At 48.3% G+C, this 18,522-nt stretch overlaps 1 protein-coding gene across 3 annotated transcripts in view; it reads right to left on the bottom strand.

Annotated features, from left to right (window-relative positions):
- carmil2 (capping protein regulator and myosin 1 linker 2) overlaps window positions 1–18,522 on the bottom strand; it is a 65,513-nt gene that overhangs the window by 20,024 nt on the left and 26,967 nt on the right. For all 3 annotated transcript variants that reach the window (XM_035418755.1, XM_035418758.1, XM_035418756.1), the window contains 18 exons: window positions 17,239–17,316; window positions 16,829–16,905; window positions 16,226–16,330; window positions 15,130–15,199; window positions 14,633–14,714; window positions 12,693–12,789; window positions 12,085–12,139; window positions 10,689–10,852; window positions 10,112–10,180; window positions 9,625–9,718; window positions 9,433–9,531; window positions 8,976–9,101; window positions 8,703–8,816; window positions 7,043–7,218; window positions 6,404–6,491; window positions 5,878–5,979; window positions 4,320–4,386; window positions 1,039–1,421 (listed from right to left, as the gene is read on the bottom strand). In XM_035418755.1, the coding sequence (XP_035274646.1) occupies window positions 1,039–1,421; window positions 4,320–4,386; window positions 5,878–5,979; window positions 6,404–6,491; window positions 7,043–7,218; window positions 8,703–8,816; window positions 8,976–9,101; window positions 9,433–9,531; window positions 9,625–9,718; window positions 10,112–10,180; window positions 10,689–10,852; window positions 12,085–12,139; window positions 12,693–12,789; window positions 14,633–14,714; window positions 15,130–15,199; window positions 16,226–16,330; window positions 16,829–16,905; window positions 17,239–17,316 (2,046 nt within the window). The remainder of the gene's footprint in view (window positions 1–1,038; window positions 1,422–4,319; window positions 4,387–5,877; window positions 5,980–6,403; window positions 6,492–7,042; window positions 7,219–8,702; window positions 8,817–8,975; window positions 9,102–9,432; window positions 9,532–9,624; window positions 9,719–10,111; window positions 10,181–10,688; window positions 10,853–12,084; window positions 12,140–12,692; window positions 12,790–14,632; window positions 14,715–15,129; window positions 15,200–16,225; window positions 16,331–16,828; window positions 16,906–17,238; window positions 17,317–18,522) is intronic.

Genomic DNA, 18,522 nt, shown 5'->3' with positions numbered 1-18,522 from the left:
ACAACCGTACCCCCCTCCCCCCCCCCCACTCCCACGGCAACCTCCGGGGTCTCCATCAGTGTGCACCAGCTGCTCCCTGACATTCCAATCACACACGCACTCACACACACACACGCACAGATACACTCGCACACAGACACACACACAAACGAACATCGGCGAACCCGCTGTACATAAAAAAGGGACAGACAGCCCCACATCGGCATGTACGCACACCCACACCATATTCCCCCGTACGGGGGGGACCCTCTCCCTCCGCTCTCCCTCCCCTCCTCCGTTCCTAACGAGAGAGGGCGAGAGGGAGAGGACGGCCGTGGGAGAGCCCTCTTTGATGTAGGAGTATTAATATTTAAGGCACTACGGCACACTCCCAGCACCCCTTCGGCCACCGCCGCCAAATTCCGCCTGACTCCAAAACAACCCAGCGCACAGCTGACCAGAGATGGGGGGGGGGGGGGGGGCGGTGAGGAAAAGGGAGGGGAGGGGAGGGGGGGGGGGATGTGGGAAAAGATGACAGCACCTATAACCAGCAGCGGGAGGAGGAAGAGGAGGGGAAGGGGACGCTGTCCCCCGGCGGTAACGCGGCGGGATGAAGGTGAACCGCAAACGAGCGCACGCACGGACAGACGGACGGACGGACGCGTCCACCCCGGCCGGCGTTAGCGTGGGTCACACGGACCCAGCCGCCGCCGTCGCCGTCGCCAACGCCGCAGTCGAGGCACAGCCCCGGCGCCTCAAAGCGCAGCCTGCAGAGCAGAGCAGCCCTGCCTCTCCCCTCCTCCCTTCCCCCCTCTCTCCCTCCATCTCTCCATCGCTCCTTCTCTCGCCGTCCCTGTCCTTTTTTTTCCCCCACGAGTCCATCACCATTTTCCCTGTCATCTTCTCCCTCTCCCTCCCTCCCTCTCCTTCTCTCTCTCCCTCTCTCATTCACAGCCCTAAGACCGCATGATGCAGTGTGCAGCGGAGGTGTCAGCAGGCAGCCCCCCCTGCCCCCCCCCACACCCCCCCGCCCGCCCCCCCGCCCCGGCCGGGCGGTACCTGCGGCTTGCTGGGCGGCTGCCTGTTCCTGCGGTTGGGCCGTGGCCGGGTCTGGGTGAAGTGCCTCAGTCTCTGTCCTTCGCTGGGCAGGTCCATAGGGGGCCGAGGAGGTGCGGGCTCCGAGCGCCTGGGCTGACTGCTGAGCCTGCGAAGAGCGGCAGCATCGTCCTCCTCCTCCTCCGGCGGGTGGGAGGGGCCGGGCTTCGGCCGGGCCGCCGTGACTGACAGGGACGAGGGGGACGACGCGGCCCGCCCCCACGCTGTCTCCGCCCCGCCTACCTCCTCCTGCTCCTCCTCCTCTCGGCTCTGCTGCTGCTGCTGCTGATGCTGCTGCTGCCTGCCTTCGCTCGTCTGCTGGAAATCTGAGTCCACATCCAGGAGACCTGCAGGGAGAGAGGGACGGACAGAGGGAGAGAGAGAGAGAGAGAGAGAGAGAGCAAGGGAGAGAGGAGAAGGAGAGAGAGAGCGAGAGAGAGGGAGAGAGGGACGGACAGAGGGAGGGAGAGAGAGAAATGGAGAGACAGAGGAGAATGAGAGAGGACAGACAGAGGGAAGGGAAGAGAGGAGGAGAGATGGTGGAGGAAGGTAGAGAGAGAGAGAGAGAGCAAAGGAGGGATGAACAAAAAAATAGAGAGGAAGGGAGCAATACAGGAAGCGAACAAAAATGGAGAGACGGAGGAGGAAGGGACAGAGAAAATGAATGAGGAGAGAGAGAACGAGAGAAAGGGAGAGAAGGGGGAGGGGAGAGGGAATTGGAATCAGCGATGGTATAAATAACAATGAGAAGAGGTGCGCGCGAGAGAGGGAGAACTAGGCGATGCAACAATGCAGGAAGACGAGCGCCAGAGGAGAGGACAGAGAGAGAGAGAGAGAGAGAGAGAAAGGTCTGGTCTGGAAAATGAGAAGCTGGGCGGTCGACTACTGAGGGTGGGAAAGAGGAGGAGGAGAGCGGGGAGAGGAAAAGGCTGAACTGAAAACAGCGGCTCAGTGCGCGAGAGAGAGGGAGAAAGCGAGGGAGAGAGAGAGGGAGTGAGGAAGAAAGAGAGCGAGAGAGAGAGAGAGAGAGAAAGCAGATTTCCATGAACAGACACACCTGCCGGCTGAAGAGAGATGCGCAAGAGCAGCGAGGCTGAGGCTCAGATACGGAGCGCATTGACAGCAAGCGCCGCAGCTAACAGCCCTCAACCAGGAAACATTTCACCGGCACTACAGAGCCTGTAAACACCAGAGCCAGAGCAAGGGAGGGAGGGAGGGAGGGAGGGAGGGAACGAGGGAGGGAGGGAGGGAGCAAGGGGGGGAGGCAGCGCAAGGGAGAGAAAGGGTGATAGGGCACAGGTTGCGGTGGAACAGGAAGAGAGGTAGAGCAGGAAGGATACAAGGAAATATTCCCCCACCCCACCCCACCCCCCCTCCATACACACACACACACACACACACACACACACACACGCACAGCCTCAGCCAGACAATCAGTGGGGTGAGAGTAACCCAGCCATGCTCCAGTTACCGCGGCCGGCTGTATTTGGCCAGCAGTATGGCGACCGGCTGATTATCTATTGTTTGGGGTTTGCATAAACGTCCCGCCCTACTGGAATCCCCTCCTCACCTCCTGGGGTCAGGACACGCCTCCTCCCCCCCTCCTTCACAGGATTTAACCCCTTCAGCACCAGCAGAGAATATGGCAGAGTGACCAGCAGGGGAATCCCAATACAGAATTGCACACTCAGACACACCCACAGAACACAATACACACGAACGCACACTCTATATTTACATGCAGGCATACTCAACGCAGACACACACGTACACATATGCACATTGTATATAAACACGCTCAAAGTTATCATACTTAACACACATAGTTATTACTGACACAATCTCACCCTACATATAAACCCATAAACTTATGCCATTATAAACATACGTCACATAAGCACACACAGAAATGCATATTTATCAGGCACACACAATTATTATATGCACAGACACACCCAGAAGGACAGGCACACACAATTATTATACACACAGACACACCCAGAAGGACAGGCACGCACATCTATTACAAACACAGTCATTGCAAACAGTTATTATAAGCACACGCACATACTACTGTGACATACATGCATTTTTCACACGGAGCATACAAAGTAACCAATCATGGCATGGGCAGGTGCAGTCTGGTCATGATGTCTTGTGGGCAGAGCTAGACTCAACCTCATCCTTTCCAGCAGGACACAACATTTGGATGGATTCAAATCTCGTGGCAGGGCACGGTAGTGATGTCACCACCAGGGCAGCATACTACCTTGACACACGAAGGCCGTGTAATAAATCTCCTTCCGGATGTATTTCAGAGAGCATTACAGTTAAGGGATCTCAGACAGACAATACAATGTGCCATATGGCACAAGAACACAGTGCTAGCAGCTCATTCGCTTCCGACTGGCCAATCGCTGCCCTTTATCCCTCGTTTGTACAGAGCTCAGCGTCTAATTGGTTAATTGGGTGCCGACCGGACGTGAACTTCGACCTCTGCGGTCGGGAAGTCGGCGAGCTCGCTGGAGCCTGGCCGGCTTCAAGCAGCTGGCTGCCACGCAGCCTATGACGTTGCAGCTGTTTCGCATCAGGAAGCAGCAGCCAATCGCTGCCTGGCACGAAACCAAAACAATTAAAACCAGCCTATCACAAAACAGGGGGCCGGAAAACAGGACTCTCGCTTCCAAGCATTCGTTATCACAGTTTTTTTTACTAGACTTCTGCGTTTTAGTCACACAATCTAATTGCCAATGATGCATTTGATACAATGTGCAATTTGATATGCTTTTAATTATGTCAATCAGACTTATGATGTGACTTAAGATGAGGCTGTTTCTCCTCTGTCCCATGAAAAATAATAGCTGGTAGTGTAATTATGAAAACATTAATAGTGCGACATTTGTGCTGTAATTATGAAACCATCAGTAATGTAATATTAGCAGTGTAATTATGAAGTGCCCTCGCCAGACACTGCCTAATGTCCGTGAGAAGCTTCACTTCCCTTCTATGTGGGCTGCCCTCTAGTTTGCCTCCGGTCAGTGGCTGCACAGCACACAGCAAAAAAGAAAAAATTTTAATCTGCATGACTGCACCGAAGCACCTAGCTAAATGAATTCAGGTTTTGCTATGATACCAGGCAAATCAGAGGTAATGTAACCTGCCCCCCTCTCCCGTGCGCCCCGTGGTGTTTCTGGGAATGTGGACCCCTGTGGTTTTTTTCATGGACGAAGGCTGATGGCACTTACTTTTTACAGACGGGGCGGGGCGTATGCTGCGGCTGTGAAAACTGCTGCGCCAAATCACTGGAACGTACTGAGTAACACAGGCAGAAATCAGCATCAGTCACAACACAGGCAGAAATCAGCATCCGTCACAACACAGGCAGAAATCAGCATCAGTCACAACACAGGCAGAAATCAGCATCAGTCACAACACAGGCAGAAATCAGCATCAGTCACAACACAGGCAGAAATCAGCATCCGTCACAACACAGGCAGAAATCAGCATCAGTCACAACACAGGCAGAAATCAGCATCAGTCACAACACAGGCAGAAATCAGCATCCGTCACAACACAGGCAGAAATCAGTATCAGTCACAACACAGGCAGAAATCAGCATCAGTCACAACACAGGCAGAAATCAGCATCCGTCACAACACAGGCAGAAATCAGCATCAGTCACAACACAGGCGGAAATCAGTATCAGTCACAACACAGGCGGAAATCAGTATCAGTCACAACACAGGCAGAAATCACCATCAGCCACAACACAGGCAGAAATCAATATCAGCCACAGCATATTAACATTACATGTTACATGTTAAGTTTTTTTTTTTTCTTGGTAGGTGCGAATGCCTGGAAAATACATCCGGGAAGAGCCAAACAGACATATTACCTCTCAGTAATTTTGGGGAGTAATAAAGAGAAAGGCTTTTTTTGTGCAGATCAGCCATTGAAATCAGTGATGTGCAATGATTAAAAATACATTACCGTCATTGTCCTGCAATGCTAATCTTTTGTCAGTGATTGAGAATACATAATGCTATTTAACAGGTGACAGGTGTGACCGGAATCCCCTATGATGCTCTGCTTTCATGTGAGCTCTATGCCAGCTGTGCTTGATCCACTCGCCTAAGAGACAATGACTGCTTTCCACAATGCTAGCCACACACTGGACTACAGAGGGGCTAGCACCCATTGGAGGACAGGCCCACTGCACAGTGATGACAGCTGGTAACCTGTGGTTATTGGGTGAATAGCTAAGCAGTGTTCATGTGGCAGTAGCCTGAGGTACCGTGGCTGACTCACTCCCAGTCATAGTCGGCTAATGACACAGCCCAGTCTCGATGTAGTGCTGTCCAGGGTCTAAGACTCAGCCTGCGCTTCTGGTGAGCTCCTTTACCAACCCAGCCAATTAGGACTCCTTAATTACAGCAAGCTAATATCCGATTTAACATTCATTTGCTGTCCATTCCAGTCACCGTGCATGTTGTGGTTTTACAATTCAAGTGCACACTGTACTGTATCAACTGCAGAAAGCTTTAGGAAACCATATTTTTTTATTGGACAGGTTTACCACAGGCTCTTCCCAGGCTCGTCTCCCGGTTGAGGTTCACGCAATGCGTCGCGCTGAAATGTCACGGCTAATTGAGCCTGATTGAAAGTCCCAACATGACCACACCTGACATTTACGCTGTTATAAAAATGACACGCCACACGGGCCCTGTTAGATTTAGAGAGATACCGGATTTCACGAGGGGGAGGGATTTGGAAAAGGCCACGGCGCACAGGACGACCTCTGACCTCGTCTGTGGGGAACTCCTCCTCCACCACTCTCAGCTGGGGGATGTTGGTTCGGGGGGCGGAGCCAGACAGGGGCTGGGTGTGGTCTCTCACGTGCCGGTCCTGAAGGAAGAGGAGCAGGGGTTGTTTGTATGGGTGTGTGTGTGTGTGTGTGTGTGTGTGTGTGTATGCGTGTGCATTTGCATGTGTGTGTGCTTCCGGAAGGAGCTTTCACTCATACTGAAGACACACAAGCACGCATGCACATGTCTCACACTTAATTTAATATTTATATTAGAAAAAATGGCATTCATTTGTTTCTGCACCCACTTCAGAACCTTACATAAAATCAATGTTTTGATTACAGTAAACCCCTCATTGCCATGCTCTGTTTCAAACACGCACACAACACACACACACATATGCACATGCAAAAACTCACACACGCACTTGCAGTCACAAAAACACAAATTTTCATTTAAAAATGGACACAGAAATCCAGACACATGAAAACAAAGAACTACAAAGACAAGCATGCACAGCTCACCAGTTTCTGCTGAGACGCAGACAGGTCTTGCAGAATCTGATCCACAACGCTCTCTGCCAGGCAAACGCTCACAGACAGTTTCAGCTCTCTGGGAGAGAGGTAGATGGAGAAACAGATAGAGAGGAAAATAATGGAAAAGAGGGAAGGAGAATGGAGGGAGAAAGTGAAAAGTGAGGAAGAAGGAGGGAGAGAAAGAAGAAGATTCATTATATTGATACCTTATTTGCACAAGCAGGAGCATAAATTTTGAATTACTGAAGGAAAAGCATGACCATTATTATTATCATAAAAAAGAATAGGCCTCATATCCTTTCATTCAAAAATTATCTCAGTTATTAATAAATGAATCCTAACCTCTATCCCTGAGGAATACATAGGGATGTCAAAAAATTGATTAACTACTGTAATTAAGCAAGAATGAACTCGCTGGTAAGAAGTAATCCTTCATAAACCTCTTTTGGAGTAAAATACAGCATGGCCTGAACAGGACTATATTTTGTAGTCTTAAATATATGAGATGTGTGTGCATATGTGTGCATGTGTGTTTTAGTGTGTGTGTGTGTGTGTGTGTGTGTGTGTGTGCACGTGTGTGTATGTGTGTGTGTGTGTGTGTGTTCGTGCGTATGCGTTTATATATACCTGAGCTTGTTTCTGATTAGCTCTCCCGCCTGCTTCTCCAGGGTCTCCTCCACAAAGTGAGCCGCGTGCCGGGACTTCCTGGCCACGTAGTCGGCCAGCTTCTCGCTGACGCTCGACCTCTGGACGACCCTGGGGCAGACGGCCTGCACGGACTGCAGCATGGACTGAACAAGCTCCTGTGACAGACAGACAGGAGGGAGGGAGTGAAGCTACACGCTGCTCTCACCTGTACAGTCATTTCTCCAGGGCTTCCCCTCAGAGCCCTTTCTATGACATCACAAAGAGGCCACTGATTCTCTACCCGAGCTCGTCCAATCACACTGCCTCTTCCACTACTTCAATTTTCAGTTTGTCCAGGCTAGTTCAGTTTCAGGCCCTGGCAGTTGCTGCTTCTCTGTCCCTGCAAGTGGTTTTCCATTGAAGGGCTCTAATGCTTTTTCTTAGAATATGCGCCATTGCCAAGGGACTACAGATGAAATTTAGCTATCAAGCTAATTCTGGGGCGGTTACTAACATTGCCCCTTTCAAATAAATACACTAATAACATTTCTTCCTGAGTAACACAGCGCAGATGCTCTTTTTTCCTGCAGGTGCAGCAGGTAAGAAGATAGGCTCTATAAGCAGCTCAGTATGTAGGAGTTACTGATGATGCGTATGTGGGAGAGAGAGGTGCCTGACAGAAACCCGCACAGTCGAGTATGTCTCTCCCTCTCATTCTCTCTCTCTACCTCTCTCTCTGTCTCTGTCTCTCTCACACACATAGGCTCTGTAGTACTATTAGTACATAAGAAAGTGCAGAGTAACCTGGCTTATATAACCGAGCTGTTCCACAAAGCAGGAAGAAAACTGCAGATGACAGCAGTAATCAGAGAGCGAGAGAGAGACTCCCAGTGCTGAAGGCCTGGGGAGGAGGATTCAGCAGGGATTACAATGTCTTTACCCACCTGCTGATCCAGCCCAATAGAGAGAGAATACACTTTATACTTCCATATTTTACTCGTTTATGCAGCCAGGTTACTCATGCAGTCCAAGTTAGATACGTTGCGCATGGTTACAAGAGAAGACTTTGTGACCTAACTTTTGAAATCTCAGTAGAAGTATATCATTTTACATAAATTCAGCAAGAATTTCTGGAGTGTCTTGAAATGCGAGGCGAGCATACAAAAGGAAAAACCTGTCTTTACGAGTTTAAGTCTTGCAATGGGACTTAAAATCTTTTTTTTTCAGGTAGAAAATATTAGCTTGTTTTAAGTTACTGTTCGCTTACCCTACTGGCAAATCTTGAGATGAGTCAAACCGTCGCACCTCTTGGCAATATTTGTGTCTTATTTAGCAATAAAGTAATAGAAATAAGATTAAGTCTAAACATAAGATTAATAATTGACTTGACTTATTTTTTGGTTGCAGTGTACATCTACCTGAGCCATGTGTACAACAGTGACATAGGCTTCCTTAAGAACACTGCCAGACCAGAGAGAACCCCTGTAAAATGGCAGAAGCACTAGGGTAGGCAACACTGTCGAACCCGAAATACGGTTCCACTTGGCACGAATGTAAAGACAAGCCGCAAGCCCAGGACATGCATCGGAGACGAACGAGGCGGTCTGTTTCCTGTCACGCGCTCATGCTACCAGAGACAGGGAGCGTCCATTCCCATTACCTGGATCTCCGTGGTGATCTCGGTGGTCAGTGAGTGGGCCGAGTCGTTAAGGATGTGCTGCAGCATGTTCTCGCTAGAGGGCGCCCTCCCCAGATTGTATAGGGTGGGCAGCATCTGTTGGGAGAATCGGTGACCGAATTTTAGCGAATCACCGTATAGGGATTCCACAGTATTCGCTGATTTAAGCTAACGGCTTCTGAACCTTTCGCATCTGAAAGTCCGGTGGGAATTTCAAATGCGATACCTTCGGTGATACCCTCGGTGGATACTCACGCCTATGGACACCCTGGCGTTGTGCAGCACTTCCTCCGCAGACAGGATGTCGCTCTGCACTTCCTGCACGCTGCAGTTGATCAGTGGCTGGACAGTCTTCTGCACCTTCACACACATCTGCTGCACCTACCAGCGGGGCAGTGAGACAGGACACTAAACGCCACGCCAATATTATGCTGTCATACCAGTAAAGACGGTTTGAATTTATATTTGAGAGAGATGGAGGTTGAGGGTCAAAAAGAAAACAAAGACTAATGACAAAAGAATGGAGAGAATAAGAGTTAAATTAGGCATTATACTGATACTTATTTGAATCTTATTTGAGTTTGGTTGGTGCTTGAATGGAATTAGAATTAGAATTTGTATTTGAAAGAGGTAATAAACACCCTTGTAACTGTGGATACAGACCTGAGAGGCCCATGCCCCTCTCGTAGCATGCCACGTCCAGCCTCCCTACCTTCTCAGAGCACCTGGTCTTCATCTCCTGCTGAAGACGCAGCACCTGCTCGGACGCAGCTGCCTGGCCCCGGCTGTTCCTCACCAGACAGGCCTGGATCTGACACACAGAGATACACAGAGCAGCTCTGATTGGCTGAATGGACCCCGGATTTCCTTTCTGGACAGGAATATCAACGGACACCACGCTCACCCTCTGCAGGGCCTCGTCGGTCCTTTCCGGGCTGCCGCGATACGCCTGCAAGGCGTCGCTCATGGGAACGGGCATGTGCAGCAGAGTGGAGTTCCTGTATACACACACACATGCGCATCAGAGCACGCAACAAAATAATGCACGACCACGTATACAAATGCATCCAAGGGCACACACATGCATAACCATGCAACGCATAAACAAACAAACGCACGCACACAGAGAGGAGGAGGAAGTGAGAAAGGTTCACACCGACCACACAACAGCGCGCACGCCTCTGCAAACCGCTCTCCACAATAACGTGGGAGGGGCGCTGAAATCGGAGCCAGACGCCAGGGCCGAATCACGAAACGCCGCAGCCACAGAAAGGAGGAGCTCAGGGACGAAGGGATGAGGAAAGCAGAGGGGAGAGGACAAGAGGAAGGAGCGACAGGTAATTCGGAGGAGACGGATGGGCGATTCGTGATAGGCTCGCGCCCTTACTCACCTCTCCAGAGCGCTGGCCACGTCCAGGAAGCCACTGGCCGTCACGTTGTTCCTGTCCCAGACCAAGGTCCTGTGGAAGACAGACACGGAATGGAGCTAAGGGTCCTGCCCATTTAACCCTTTGAAGAGTAGGTTTTTTGGAATCTTTGGGGTGTTCCAGAACTCCATTGCTTTCAATTACCAGAAGTGATTGTTACATCAGCATTAGAATATAAATGTAAATACACTCTAATTACATAGTGTAAAGGGTTAAAGCTAATAGAGGTCTGTAGCATAGTGGCTATTCACTGAGCAAGGTGGGGCTGAGTATTAGTACCTCAGGGCCAGATAAGGGTGGGGACAAGTCTGGAACATTCATAGAGACGGTAAGGGGTGTGCTTCAGGTGCTTTAGGAGTCTGAAATATTATACTGACAGTACAGTGCAAGGTCCAAGTAAGGCTGAAACCTTTATATGAACCACACAGTGCATGGTCCAGGTGATTCTGGTACTTTATAGTGACAGCACAGGTAATGCTTCAGGGGAGGTTGGTACCCATATATTAACTGCACAAGGGCGTGGGTCAGGGTACTGTCATACCTGAGCTTAGTGTTGGTGAGCAGGGCCTTTGCCAGCATCTTGGCGCCCGTGTCTCCGATGCAGTTGCCGCTGATGTCGATCTTGGTGAGGTTTCCCAGGCTGTTGATCAGGGTGGTGGTGCCAGTCTTCAGCTTGGAGTCGCTCACCGACAGGGACTCCAGGGGCTGGGCCAGCATGGCGGACAAAGAGCACGCAAGTTCCCAGCTGTACATGGCTAGCGTTTTCACAACTTTGCCGCAACGTTACGCTAACGTAATCTGTTTCTGACCAAGAGCTCAGAATTCTATTTAAGCAGAATTCATCCCAACAGGAACCTTCAACCTCATCTAGCCACGATGAATGCGATCCATTTTGTCAGTAAAACACAGCTTGATTCTCAGTGTCTCAAAACCTCGCCAGACTGAAATAATATTAATAAGATCCCTCAGGCCAACCTAGCCAGAAAAGAGCTCAAAACCACAGCCAGAGAGAATGAATCCAACACCTATTTAAAACCCCAGCCAGACAGAGCCAATCTTACCCAAACCAAGAACCTTGTCAGGCAGAAAATAGTTTGGAAGTTTGGACAGAATCTAATCGGACCAGAACATTGAATCCAGTCAGGAAGAACAGTTCTGACAGAAGGGGGGTCTACGTACACTGGTGACCAGATTAATTCCCCTTGAAACATAATGACCTCATCCTAGAAAAAATAAAAAATCTCCGATACACAATGCAGAAAACTGACAGGAGCTCCAGTTAATAGGCTAGGAGTCTCTGGGCCTCAGCTGGGCTGTGCATAATTACCAAGGTGGCGTGTCTCTCAGGAGAGGGGATTCTGGGTAATTAAAATTCCAGTTGCGCCTCCAGAGGCATCCCTGCAGACTCTTCCCGTAATGTGCTTTACTTCCTGTCTTTCGCAATCTTCCCATATTCAACATATCAGCTCGTAAAACTGACCGCATATACTATACACACTGATCTAGGATCAGTGATTGGGGCAGAATATAAACTCATTCACATTGCAGTGGATGGGCTTAAATTGTATGTTATGATTCCGGCTGGCCATTCAGCTAATTAGATGATAAATCTTATTTCAAACCATGGGGGAGATAACCTTTGTCTTGCCCTACAAGTTATCAGATGAAGGCCAGGACAGCTAGAACATATTATGAATAATAAACAAAATATGTTTTCTAACAAGCAAGTGTTATACTTAACCACTATATGTAGTACATAAATCTTCCTAATGGGAAGGTGCAATCTTTCCCCATAGCTGAGAATAATTTTAAAAGAAACTTGGCCTGAGTTCCTGCATCTTTGTTATTTACACATTAGGGACATACATGTGACAGAACATTGACAGGAAGTCAAGTACAAGCATCACAAAAATGTAAAGGGGTGATGAGTTACTCACACACTCCTCCTCCTGAATAAGTTGGACAATCCGATGCAGAACATCGGTCAGAGCTCTGTTAGGAAGAGGAAGAGGAAGAAGAGCGGTCAGAAGGCTATTTCCTGCTTTTATGGTAGAACCCCACAGTTACCAACACCGACACCTCAGGTATTGCGACTATGTAAAAGTTGTGTAGGACGCTCTGGATAAGAGCGTCTGCTAAATGCCTGTAATTAAATGTAATGACTAATGTTTAACATATACAACATCTTAAACAATCTACAATATACACAGTTGAATGCACAAAATGAAACATAATAACGGCACAAGAAAAGTTTTACTCTTACTATGATAAAGTAATACTGTAGGCTATTATGTAATTGCATCATTAATTTCACTCAGTTCCCAGTATTAGCAGTGGTAGGCTGCTATCTCTTTTCATTGCTGTTTAACACAGAGCTTCCTTGCTGCCACAGGTCTATCTGGGAGGAACTGGTCAGTCCATGGGGAGGAGCAGTGCAGTTTGTCCCTGCTGCCATTAGTCAGCACTGGTGTTTTACCGAGAGGTTTGGCTCCCCCTGGTGGCCTGGAGGACTGCAGGTATTTGGAGGGCGGGCAGCCAAACTCACCTGGACTTCATGGCGAAGTTGCCTCCAAGTGCCAGGTGTCGGATTGAGTGGCTGCGTCCAATGGACAGCACAAGGGTGACCATGTCACTTTCTAGACCTGTAGGAGAAAAATTATAGTATTCCTACCAGTGTCCTCTTCTTCATTTTAGGAAAATATGCTTGATTACTGAGTTGTGCCAAAACACTGTTGTCTGTTGCTGTGAACGTTTTTTTATTCTTGTATAAATAGAATGCTATGGAAAGACATAAAAACAGGTGGAATGGACATGAAAGCAAAAATGAGCCTGTGTATAAGATTAACTGGAACTGACATCAAAGAAACCGGATGAAAGGCATTAAGGTTTTCTGCCGCTTATGGTTTATCTTATCGACGGTAGAATCTGGCCCTCGAATCCAAATCCAGCCCTGGTTTTCTTTCCTTCCAGGTAGTCAACTCAGCAATAAGGGCTAGGGATTGGCCAGACGGTCTTCACACCTGACTCCCAGGTAAAAGGAAGGTGGAAAACCAGCAGTTCTCGGCCCTCGAGGACCGTGAGTTGAGTTTCTGGGTTTTAAACGGCCGTACCGAGCTAAGCCAGCCAGCTGTGCTCCCTAACAGGGAAGCATTCCGACACAGGGATTACCATGGTGTGATGCCACAAAATGCTGCTTTTTAAAAAAGAAAAATGCGTATATCAATACGTTGCTACAGCTGTACGCTTGAGATAGGAATGTGAGCTCAGTACATTGTGCCTGAGTCATCCCTGCTGCTATTTGACTGGAATTGGTCAGGTGGAGATGGATCAAAAGGCCAATTACAAAATGCATCATGAAGATTGGCCTTGGCAATACATCACCTTCGCATTGTCACATTGTATTCCTACAAATAAGCGTAATCTGCACCTAATTGAATTGTAATTTAAACGGATGGATCACCAATGAATCGACTGATAAACTGGCAGGCATCGGGCCCCGTGAAGTTTATCTTGTTTTTATTGCCGTCTTACTCTCAATGAAGAATAATTTGTTGTTTTTTCCCCCCCTTCCCCCCCCCCCCCCCCCCCGCCGCCGCTTGAAATCTGACGGCCCAATTGTTCAGCCCTCTGTCTTGTCCCTGTAACTGCGGCGGCTTGACTTTATCTCCTCCCTGTCTGGCGTGTTTATTGAGCCCCTGCAGGACGCGGCAAACGCCTCAGATGGGAGGGGACACGCTTCCAATGAAGCATCCTTTTACGCCACCGGCAGAGTCTGGTTTTTACTACCAAACCGAGGTATCGGGGGAATAAAAAGCAAATTAAAAAAGCTGAGGCAGCGCAAATATCGTCAGTCCCCCTTAATAAAAATGTAAAAAATAAAACCGTTCAATGAAATAACGGGTCAATAAGAAGATGCGCGCAGCCGTGAATAGTTCTGCAGGCTGGGAAAGGTTCGCGTAGTTCGCGGAGTGCCTCGCGTCGCGCACTTTCCATCGGGACCGTTATTAGGGCTCGGAGATATTGGATATGCAGTAACCAGGGGCCGACCCCTCCCCAGCCCGCCGCCGCTGGCTCCCCTCGCAGACGACGGTCTCCCCGCTTCCTTTCCTCCCGGCGCCTCTGAAAGCGCCATGCCGTCCCCCGAGAGCGACGTACTCAGGATGATTTATCACTCCGCGCGTTTGCCTCGCTCAATCATACGTGCGTTTGCGCCCCACCCCCGTCAGTCTACCGGTCTGCAGGGGATCTCAACCCCCAGCCTGCCTAATTGGTAGGGGGGTCGGGGGGGGATGGGATATTGGGATGGGTGTTGGAATTATCAAGTAAGGCCAGTAGTGAGGGGAAAGGGGGGTGTGGAGAGTGAAGTGGATTGATACAGTATGTATGAAGATTATAGATAGACCCACAAACAGAGAGAGAGAGAGAATGAAAGAGAGAGGAGAGAGACGGATGGTGAGTGTATGCGACAGAGGGGCGGAGCCTCACCGTTGTCTGACAGGTCCAGGCTGCTGATGGCCTTGGCTTCAAAGATGTGCTCCTGAATCACTTGTGCTCCTGCAGACCTGAGCTACACACACGTACATACAGCCATCATAAACATGTCATCACAAGAGCAGGAAACACAGTGTGTGTGTGTGTGTGTGTGTGTGTCTGCGTGCCTGCTAGTGTCTGTGTGCCTGTGTGTGTGTGTGTGTGTGTGTGTGTGCCTGCTTGTGTCTGTGTGTGTATGTGTGTGTGTGTGCCTGCTTGTGTGTGTGTGCATGTGTGTGTGTTGCTTGTGTGTCAGTGTGTGTGTATGTGCACGTGTGTGTGTGTGTGTGTGTCAGTGTATGTGTGTGTGTGCTTGTGCTTCTGTGAGTGTGTGCGTGTGTGAATGCCTGCTTGTGTCTGCCTGAGTGTGAGTGTATGTGTGGGTCTGTCTGAGTGTGTGTGTGCCTGCGTGCTTGTGTACGTGTAGGTGTGTGTGTGTGCTGTATATATACCTCACAGCTACTCAGGTCTAGCTCCAGTCCTGATAGAAGAGTGTTGGTTGCCAAGCCCTGCAGCAGTAACCTGTAAAAAAAATGACAACCCAAAGGTTTCAGGACTGCACAGATTTCATGTATTTACCTGGGTACATTTAGTTTTTTGTATTATACAAGGGGTGGATTTTCAAAGCATAAAGTGTGACATTAAAAGTAAATTAAAGTTTAAAATCCTCTTGGCCAGTCTCAGTTTAAAAACTGCTCTTCAGCCTGTTTCCTGCCCCGCGGGTAACAACATGCTGGGAACAGTACAAAAGAATAAAAAAGGAAATAAAATAAGGTGACAGGTAGGTACAGAATAGAAAGGTAGTTACAAGGACCAGAAAGCTGAAGGAAAAGAGATGACGGTAAGTAACAAAGAGAAGGGTTTCAGCCATTTAAAAAAAATCTGGTTGGAGGTTGTAGCGTTGTGGTTTTGGAGATAATGGGATTTGAGAAGTTTGGAATTAGGAATATAAGTGTAGGTGTAAGAAGAGGATCTGTGGCCATATATTTCTTTTAAATGGCAGAAGATTTTTGAAGACAAGAGACTGAGTACGTAATGCGATCTTTATGTGTAATAGGTTGTGGATTACAATTGGGAGGGGAGTTTAAAATCTGTCATGGCCAAAAAAGCACAATGGTTCTTTAAATTGAGTGCATTATCAGGAAAACGGGTTAAGCTAGGATGAGTCCAAGGAAGTAAATTTATAAAAGTTAGTTGAAAAAAATATTCAAGACATCGAACATACTAATAATAGAGAACAGGATTAGCATATTCCCTGCACACATTAAAAATGAATATAGGACACTCCCACCCTCACCAAGCCCCTCCCCATGAGCCCCCACCCCAACCCCAGGCCCAGCCTTTCCTCAGACCCCTAATTCCCCTGTCAATTAAGCCCCAGCCCTAACAGCTAAGCTCCTGCCTTAAAGACCTTGCCCCTACCCCGAGCCGCTCCCTGTCACACCTGGACCCCACCCCCAAGCCCCTCCCTACCACCCTGGGCCCCACCCCCAAGCCCCTCCCCACCACCCTGGGCCCCACCCCCAAGCCCCTCGCCTCTGCTCTGACCTCAGCGCGGCCGCAGGAAGCCTCGTCCCCGCCAGCACCACGTATTTCAGCTCGGCGCTTTTGCTGAAGAAATCCTTCACGCTGCGCGTCACCTCCCGCGCCGTCCTGGCGGAAGAGAGAGGTCACATGACCCACCGCCTGTCCCCATCTCACACTCCCCCACCCACCACACACTGCGGGTTCTACAGCTGAACCCAAACATTTCAGGACACAGTAGAGACAGTAGGAGGACCACAGAATACTTGTACACAATCACATTCTGGTTTTGAGATTTTGCCCAGTGTGTGGGCAATTGAACTGGAAGCGAGGACAATGTGCATAAATGTATGCAATACAAGACCTGCAGAAGCTAATTAAGACATTTGCAACATTATTTATTTCTGCACAAACACAGTTGGACAAGTTCCCCAGTGATCAGAACTTACAAGTCAAACTGTGTTTATGAAGAATTGCTAAGCTTGTGAAGTTTCACCTGCGTGTATCTGTATGTAAAAGTGAAGGAGAACAATAGACTGCATTTAGGCTAGTTTATGGGCAGCAGTCATTGCTCAGGAGCTGATCTTCTCCTGAAGCAGGGCGCACAGGGCGACCACCCCTCCCCACCTGTGTGAGAAGCTGTTTCTGGACAGGTTGAGGTAGGACAGCTTGGAGCAGCACCCTGAAGACAGCGACACGAACAGCTGGGAAAGAGATCAAAAGAGAGCTGTCACACTGGGAGGAACCTTCCAAAAGCACTGCTGATCTATTACATGGTGACATATCATAAGCAGCAATATACTATTATGTATGACAAACAAGTACAATAAGATATCGGTTATATACAGTGTATATAATTAATATGATATTGTTTATATATTGCAATATTGTGAAGATGTTCATTGAGAGCAGATCATGACCTGATTGGTTGACTGAAAACCTAAAGTTAAAGAAGCACATCCAGTTTTTTCTGCAGTGTATTTTCATTGGGTACATGGCCATTAGTACTGACTGTTGTGATGTCAGCAAACACTCACAGCATCCAAAGGACAGTCTGTTCCACTCAGGTTCAGGTGAGACACAGCATTTTCACTGGACAGGAAGTTAAGCAGGTTCTGTCAGAATAAAAAAAAATAAATACAATTCATGATTCGGCACAAAATTGGGAATGTTTTTGCAGGCTCACATGCTAACAGGGCTCATTTAACATACCTAAATTACTACCAAAGCAAATCAAGTTTTAAGTAACTGTGACATAAAATGAGTTAACGCGATATGCAAGGAGGGTAATTAAAGTCATTCATCAGTACTTTGCCCTTTAGTGACAGCTGATTGCACTGATCCGGGATCAGTTATAGGAGCGCAGTATAAGAAAGCAAGGATCCAAGCTGCCTATCTGAGAGTCTGCATGCTTTTATACCATGAAAGAATTAAAGCCACCTCATTCCACTAATCCTCTCCTCCATTTCACAAGTCTTAACGTCTCTCCCCGGTTCTGACAGCGATAGTGGATTGAAGAGGGAGAGGGAAGAGTCGACACGACTGTGACTTCTGAGGACCAGGACTGAGCTGAATTCAGATGGGTAGTCTCTGGTTGGCACTTGAGTAGCGTTCAAAGTATGCATTTTGAATTTCTAGAATGGCGATTGCATTCCTGTCTTCGAACACTAAGGAATATGTGAACATGAAGGGTATGAATCGATATGGAAGGCAATGTAGAAGGCAATTTCAATTTAAGTTGGTTTTCCAATTGGATTCTGGGCTCTATACACAAGGCACAAAGTCTTTGAGAGATCAATAACTGCAAATAGGCTTCTTGAGCCACAGTTACCCTGCTCGTTTCCAGAGGATGGTTTAGAGATAACCCATCAAAGATCCACTAGTCCTGATGTTACCAGCGTACGTTAAACATAATGTGGGTCCAAAATCATTAAACACAAGCAAGGAACTGATGTGACAAAAAAAATTCAATGAATTTTGGTAGAATTTTGGAGCTACTGTAGAATTTAAGCAATACACACACACCCACACACACACACGCCCATGCACACACACGCCCACGCACACCCACATGCACATCCATGCACAGAAAGGCAGTATTGTTTTGTTTCCTGAACAAAGTGAGAATCCAAAGACAAATTAGGATTTTCATCTGTCCACATGGCCTTGGAACATGATTCAACACATGTTTAACTACTTCATTCAGATGCTCAAACCCTCCATAGGCGGAATCACACCCTCACAGGGCCAGGCTTGTTCTCCATTAATAAAGAGCGAATCAAACGAAGCGCATTAAAACTCGTGGACCACACTTCTCTGGA

This window comes from Anguilla anguilla, chromosome 5, assembly GCF_013347855.1.
Source record: "Anguilla anguilla isolate fAngAng1 chromosome 5, fAngAng1.pri, whole genome shotgun sequence".
Classification (NCBI taxonomy): domain Eukaryota; kingdom Metazoa; phylum Chordata; class Actinopteri; order Anguilliformes; family Anguillidae; genus Anguilla; species Anguilla anguilla.
This window is presented reverse-complemented; position numbering and strand designations above follow the sequence as displayed.